The 7,121-nt window shown below is 59.0% G+C and overlaps 1 protein-coding gene across 4 annotated transcripts in view; it reads right to left on the bottom strand.

The window, feature by feature from the left end:
- Window positions 1-715: 715 nt before the first annotated feature.
- Window positions 716-7,121, bottom strand: part of CUX1 (cut like homeobox 1) — a 372,932-nt gene continuing 366,526 nt past the window's right edge. For 3 of the 4 annotated variants that reach the window (XM_027126068.1, XM_027126069.1, XM_027126066.1), the window contains 6 exons: window positions 5,592-5,708; window positions 3,970-4,053; window positions 3,324-3,380; window positions 2,685-2,765; window positions 1,863-1,927; window positions 718-1,627 (listed from right to left, as the gene is read on the bottom strand). In XM_027126068.1, coding sequence (XP_026981869.1) covers window positions 1,558-1,627; window positions 1,863-1,927; window positions 2,685-2,765; window positions 3,324-3,380; window positions 3,970-4,053; window positions 5,592-5,708 — 474 coding nt within the window. In that variant the 3' untranslated portion in view covers window positions 718-1,557. Of the gene's footprint in view, window positions 1,628-1,862; window positions 1,928-2,684; window positions 2,766-3,323; window positions 3,381-3,969; window positions 4,054-5,591; window positions 5,709-7,121 lie in introns of all 4 variants that reach the window. The other variant, XM_027126067.1, reaches the window with a different exon arrangement.

The raw sequence follows: 7,121 nt of genomic DNA, 5'->3' as shown, positions 1-7,121 counted from the left end.
TCATGGGCCACCCGTCCAGTGGGATAACGCCAGCCACCACAGACCAAGAGGAAGCCCGGTGTCTGGGTGGGAGGGGACCCACACCAGTGGGGCTGGGCTGGAGGCCAGGTGGCCTAGAACCTGTGACTCAGCGGTGTCCCCATGCAAGCCTGGCACAGGGGGCTTGGTGGGCATGGGCTCTGCAGTGCGTGGCAGGCAGGGCCCAAGGGAAAGGGAGAGTACACGGCTCCAGGGTACACAGAAAGGGAAGCAGGTGTTCCCTAGGAGTTGACATCACACATCCAACCACAGCCTGACAGGCAGTTCTTAAAAAAGGAATGGATTTCTCTTTTTGATTGGGTTGTCTGCTCAAGAGAACTCAGACAAGGAATTCCCTGGCAGTCCAGCGGTTGCAGCTCCGCGCTTCCACTGAAGGGGTCACGGGTTTGATCCCTGGTTGGGGAACTAGGATCCCACATGCCGCGCAGTGTGGCCAAAAAAAAAAAAAAAAAAAAGAGAACTCAGACACTGTGGGTTTGGGTTTCCGCAAAGCTCTGGACCCACTCAGGGAATTCTTGGGGATGAGAAAAGGGGGAGAGGCCTCCCACGTGTGGGGGACTGTGCCCCATGTCAGCCGAGCAGCTGTGAGGTCTAGCCATAGCTCCTGGGGGTGTCGCTGCAGGAACCTGCCCACCAGCCTCCTGTACACTCAGAGTCACAGTGGGCAGGACACCGGTGTGGCTGCAACAATGGGTTTATTCAAAATTTGCAAAGCTGAACACGCAAGTGCAAATCTAAATTAGGAAGATCTGCCAGTGGCCCCAGGGTGGCCAGGCTAGGATGGCCCACAGCCAGTTCTGCTTGGCCAAGAAGCACTTGGGCCCCTCAGGCCAGTCCTTGGGTCTGAAGAGCCTGGGGCGTGGGTGCTCTTCCTCACCTAAAAGCCAGAAGAATACCTTGCTAAAGAAGAAAGCAAAAATCATAGTGTGTCTAAGGGGCTGGGAGCGGGTAAGAGAAACTATCCTGCCCTCTGGGGCTCCCTCTCTTCTTGGGGTGGGGTGGGGCCATGATAAAGGCAGGTGGCGGGGCTGGACTCAAAGCCTGCCGGCCTGCAAGGAAGGGCTTCCATGACTTGGTGGGATGGTGATGGATCCTAGGGGAGCCCAAGGGGATCCCGGGGCCTGGCACAGAGAGGCCCAGGGGATCCCAACTGGATTAACCACAGCCAGAATCAGTGGGAAAGCAGTATCATGGCTGGGAGGTCTCTGCCACCAGGGCTAGTGGTCAGGCTGCGGGTGAGACCCAGGCTGGGTCACCAGCCTGAGATGGGCCTGAAGGGGTCCCTTTGGCTCAATCTGGCTTGGCCTTGGGAGCTTTCTGGATTTAGGGAGCCGGATGTGGCTGAGACCATCTTTTAAGGGAGTCCAAGGAGACCTGGGGACCTCTGGCACTGGTGGCTGGAGGGCAAGGGCAGTCTACGTTGGGGATTCTCCAGGGAAGCCTAAGTCATTAGAAGCAGCTGGACAAGCAGGGGTGGGGAGTACAGCCATCGCTGTCGTGTCGGGAAGCCCCGGGACATCACTGCCACAGGTCACCGGCTGCCGCCCCGTTGTCATTCTCGTGGAACTTGTGCAGGTGATCGGCGAACCTGTGGGTCACAGAAACCTTTGCTGAGGCCGAGTGTGAAAAAGAGAGAAATGTAGGGGGTGGTGGGGGCCACGGAGATCTCCAAGGGGCGTGCACCTTGTGCTGGCGTGGGGGCCGGGGACAGTGGGCTTGGCAGGGGCCGTGGGGTGGACCAGATGGGGGCAGTGATAGAAGGCTGGGGGAAGGCAGGGAACATAAGAACGCAGTGGTGCTGGGGGCCGAGGGTGGGTCCTCACTTCTTGGCACAGAAGGTGGCACAGTCCCGCTCCACGCTCTCGCTCCACGCCAGCTTGTAGAGCACCTGCCCAAGGAGAGACATGGTGAGCTGCCTGGGCTGCTCACGGCCGCTCCTGCAGTCCACCTGTGGCCCCTGGGCTTGGCTTCCTGACACGGGAAGCTGCTCGTGGCCCAGGCTCCAGGATGGGTGGGCCTTAGAGATGCTCTCAGGCCCACCGGTTTCACAGATGGTCAGACAGGCCTGGGGATGCAGCTGCCACCCCTAGTGTTGCTGGGTGCACCACTGGCAGGGCCAGGACCTCCTGGGCCCTGGGGTCAGAGTGGAAGCCCAGGCTAGCCACGTAGGGGCCATCTTGACTGCCCTCGCTGGGGGCGGGGATCCCTGAGGCTGGAGCCTTCCGTAGGCGTGCCCTACCCCCACCTCTCCCCACACGTGGTGGACGCGCAGGCATCACGAGGCCCCTGTATGTGCTGTGTTCACTAACTGGAATGCCCCTCTGTACCTGAGGAGATTCAGCTCAAGATGTCTCTTCTCTGTGCAGCCCACCTGGCTGTCCCTCAGTAGAGTCAATTAGACCTGTCTTCCCACCTGTCAGCCTCCCACAGCGGCCCTTCCCTCTACCAAGCCCCTCCGGGACTGGGCCCTGGGTGGAGTCAGCCGGGCTGCTGCCCCGGCCAAAGAGCCTGATGGGTGGGCTTGTGGTCCCCAGGGTGGGATGAGGCCCCTGATGGGGAGAGAAGTAGCCAAGAGCAGACGCTGTGCCTGGGGGTAGATGGGGGGAGCGTGGTGAATGCATCCCTGGCCGCGCCTGGACACTCACCAGGAAGACCAGGCAGTGCAGGAAGAGTGTGTAGAAGAAGCCGATGGTGCGGGCCATCTTGTTGGAGAGAACCAGCCTCCCCTGGGGAACAAGCGAGGCATGAGTAGGGCTGGGGCAGGCCTCACCCACCCCTGCAGGGCTCACCCATCCCAGGGCAGCAAGGGGAGGGAAGGGCAGGCAGCTGGCCTTTCACTCCAGTGTTTAGGCTGGGAACTTGGGCCACAGGAATTCTAGGGAAGGGCGCCCCCTGCGGCACAGTTCCAGAACCTACCATGAGTTATGCTGCTTTCCCTGTTTCGGGTCGCATAGCTACTCCTTTTTTTTTTTGCGGTACGTGGGCCTCTCACTGTTGTGGCCTCTCCCGCTGCGGAGCGCAGGCTCCGGACGCGCAGGCTCAGCGGCCATGGCTCTTCCCGGACCGGGGCATGAACCTGTGTCCCCTGCATCGGCAGGCGGACTCTCAACCGCTGCGCCACCAGGGAAGCTCTCGCATAGCTACTCTTGATGGAGCCTGTGAGGGGCAGCGGGGTCCCTGGGGCTTTCCAGACTGGGCTGGAGGGCAGGTGACAAGGTGCCCAGAGTCAGAGGCCCAGGCCTGACACGGCGAGGGCATGGGGGCGGGGGGGGGGGGGGACTCACCATGCTGAGTGTGGCCTTGTCCCAGGGGCTTAGGCTCAGGTATTTCCGCTGCCGCTCCTGAAGGAGGAGGAGGGATGAGGAGAGGACCCCAAAGGCTCCCCAATGCTCCAGCTCACTGCAGAGAGGGACCCTGCCCTGCTGTCCCTGCAGAATCCCGGGGGCCTTCCAGGGGCTCCCTGGTGCCCAGCCCCACTCAGGGTGACATCCTAGGCTCCCCCAACCTCTGTGTGAGCAGGGCCAGTGACGGGAGCTGCTGCCCCCTCTGCAGTGGCCGATTCTGCCTACAGCAGGAAGGTCTTCAGGGCAGGGGGAGGGGGAGTTACAAGCTCCCCGCCCCCCCACCATTAAGTCACCTGACACTGGGAGCTCTTTGCTTGTCTGCCTACCCCCAGAGTGTGCACCCAGGGCTAAGCCGGCCGCTGTCACACACCCTCCCATAGCCCTCAGCGTGTGTTCCTGGCACTCTGGGCCCACCCGGGGTGGACCCCGGGCCTTCACGGTACCATAGCGAGCCTGGGGGCTGCCCTGATGGTCTGGTGTGTCAGGGTGCAGTGTGGGGGGCTGCAGGGTGAGACTGGGGCTGGCGGGGGGTGGGTCTGGAGGGAGGCTGAGGCCAGGTGAGCTGGTGGCGGCCGGGTCCACGCACCCGCTTGCTGAAGGACGAGAAGGGGTCCAGGCGTTCCTCGTATTGGGTCGAGTACCGCAGCTCTGTGTCGTCGCTGCCGCCGCCCTGCGAGCAAAGGAGGAGGAGAGACCCCTGTCCCAGTCAAGGGACCCAACAGGAAGGCCAGGGCCGAGGAGTGCAGGCCGACAGCATCATAGGGAACCCCAGTTTCCTCCTTAGCACGGTGGGGGCGGGGAGAAGGCCCCGGGTGACAGTGTGACATGGATGGTGCCACGTGTCCAGGGGCACTGCCCAGAGTCAGAGGTCTCCGCCTGGGGTCAGGGCCACGGTGCCTCAGGGCAGGTAGGGGAACTAAGGCCCAGAGGGGGGCTGGAATGTATAAGATGGACAGGGCGGGGCGCCGTACAGGGAGGTGGGTTTGGATGGGGCTTCGCTGGGAGTGTGCAGGGTCGCCGTGGAGCCCAGGCCAGCACCTGGGAGACGAGGGAGCCCCAGACCCGCAGCGGGCCACCCACGGTGTAGTTTGCACGGAGTCTGGGCGCCCTCTGGTGGCCTGAGAACGGCTCCAACCGGTGGTTTGGGGGCCGGTGGCCGAGTCTTGTCCCAGGGAGGCCCCCAGCCAGCGTGTCACCGCTCCCCATCCTTCTACTGCCCATTCTGCCTCCCCACAGTCTCAGAAGGGTTTTCTTGCACAAGGTGGTCCCCTGTGAGGCCCGGGGGCTGAGAGAAGCCAGGGAGGGCCCTCCAGCTCAGAGCAGAATGGGTAGCTTTCTGTTGCATTCTCTTGATAGGTTTTTGGAATGTTGGACCAAATTCTGTTCTTTTGTTTTTTAATATAAGTTTAAAAGATAAGAATTCCCCCGGCCCAGGGACTTCCCTGGTGGCGCAGTGGTTAAGAATCCGCCTGCCAATGCAGGGGACACGGGTTCGAGCCCTGGTCCGGGCAGATCCCACATGCCACAGAGCAACTAAACCCGTGTGCCACAACTACTGAGCCCGCGCTCTAGATCCCGTGAACCACAACTACTGAGCCCGCGTGCCACAACTACTGAGCCTACGCTCTAGAGCCCGTGAGTCACAACTACTGAAGCCCGCACGCCTAGACCCCGTGCTCCGCAACAAGAGAAGCCACTGCAATGAGAAGCCCGCGCACCGCAACGAAGAGTAGCCCCTCCTCGCCGCAACTAGAGAAAGCCCGTGCGCAGCAACGAAGACCCAATGCAGCCAAAAATAAATAAATTAATTTATTAAAAAAAAAAAAAAAAGAATTCCCCAGGCCTGTCCTGTATGTTCAACATCCCTGGGGTTAAATTCCCACATCCTGGGGTCAACTAGTGGGTCACCCCCATTTCACAGAGGAGTCACTGTGACTCCTGTGGGCCTGAGTCCTGTGAACCCCTGCCTCTTGCTGGACCTCACCACCTCCTGGCTGGTTCTGAGGAACGAACCTCCATAAGGGCTCCACTGTGGGAGGCTCTCCCCAGCCTAGGGAGGACAGCTGGCAGGCACGGGGGGTGGGGGGGTCGGATGCCCTCTGAGGGCCCTAGCAGGTCACTGCCCCGAAGCCTTCCGCCTGGATGTGCCCGGACCACCCCTCTCCCTTGCCTGGTACACCTGGGGCTGAACTTGTGGAGGGCACTTACCCGGCCAGGGTAGCTCTGCAGGAACTTGATCTTCTCGAAGAGCTTGATGTTGTCAGCACGCAGGCTGTCCAACTCGCTCTGCAGGGCCTGGATGGTGTGCTGCGCCAGGCGGTTCTCCTGGGGGCAGGCAGGTGGGCGGGTGGGCAGGTGGGCAGGGCCAGCAGTGGAAGGTGTGTGGGGAGAGGCCTCTGTGCTGGCACAGGTCCTGCTCTGTCTACCTGGAACCCCTGCTTGGCCCGGGGCCATGTCCTTGACCTGCCAGCCTCTGCTCAGAGCTGCCTGCTTCGGGGAGACCCCGCACCAGGCAGAAGTCACAGTTCTCGGATCACTTTCTTCACGTTGTTTGTTTATGGTATTATCAGCTTAAAAATTATTACCGAGATATAATTCATATAACATAAACATCACCATTTTAATGTGTACAACTCAGTTGTTGGTTTTTTTTTTGGTACATTCACAGTGTTATGTAACCATCCCCACTATTTAATTCCGGAATATCTCTATCACCCCAATAAGAAACCCCACACCCGTCACCAGTCACTCCCCGTCCCCTCCTGCCCCAGCCCCCGGCAACCACTGATCCGCTTCCTGCCTCTGTGGAATTGCCTCTTCTGCACATTTAGTATAAACGGAACCATACAATACGTGACTTTAATGTTTGCCAATCTAGGGGCCAAGTGAAATGTGAACTCATTTTCCAACTTATTAAAATGCTTAAACAGGTGTTTTCTTCACACTGCGAAAAATTCAAAAGGACAAGAAAAGTCCGTGGTAGTGTGGCAGTTCCTCAAAAAATTAAAAATAAAATTACCATATGATCCGGCAATTCCACTCTGGGCATATGCCCCAAAGAACTGAAAGCAGGGACTTTGAGATAATTTGCCTGCCCGTGTTCATAGCAGCATTATTCACAATAGCGAAAAAGGTGGAAGCAACCCAAGTGTCCATGGAAAGATGAAAGGATAAACAAAATGTGCTCCATCAATACAGTGGCATATTATTCAGCCTGAAAAAGGAAGGAAGTTCTGACACACGCTATGACATGGATGACCCTGGAGGACATGATGCTGGGTGAAATAGGCTAGTCACAAAAAGACAAATGTTCTATGATTCCACCTATATGAGATGCCTAGAATAGTCAAATTCATAGAGTCAGGGTAGAATGGTGGTTACAGGAGGACAGGGGGACGGAAATGGGGAGTGTTTAATCGGTACAGAGTTTCAGTTTGGGATGATGAAGAAGTTCTGGGAATGGATGGTGGTGACTGTTGCCTAACAATGTGAATGTTCTTAATGCCACTGAGCTGTACACTTAAAAAGGGTTAAGATGGGGGCTTCCCTGGTGGCGCAGTGGTTGAGAGTCCGCCTGCCGATGCGGGGGACACGGGTTCGTGCCCCGGTCTGGGAAGATCCCACATGCCACGGAGCGGCTGGGCCCGTGAGCCATGGCCGTTGAGCCTGTGTGTCCGGAGCCTGTGCTCCGCAACGGGAGAGGCCACAGCAGTGAGAGGCCCGCGTACCGCAAAAAAA

The sequence above is a fragment of the Aethalodelphis obliquidens genome, unplaced genomic scaffold (genome assembly GCF_003676395.1).
Source record: "Aethalodelphis obliquidens isolate GAN/ISIS:26980383/991018 unplaced genomic scaffold, ASM367639v1 scaffold30, whole genome shotgun sequence".
Classification (NCBI taxonomy): Eukaryota; Metazoa; Chordata; class Mammalia; order Artiodactyla; family Delphinidae; genus Aethalodelphis; species Aethalodelphis obliquidens.
The sequence above is the reverse complement of the archived record's forward strand: the minus strand, read 5'-3'. Positions and strand labels throughout refer to the sequence as shown.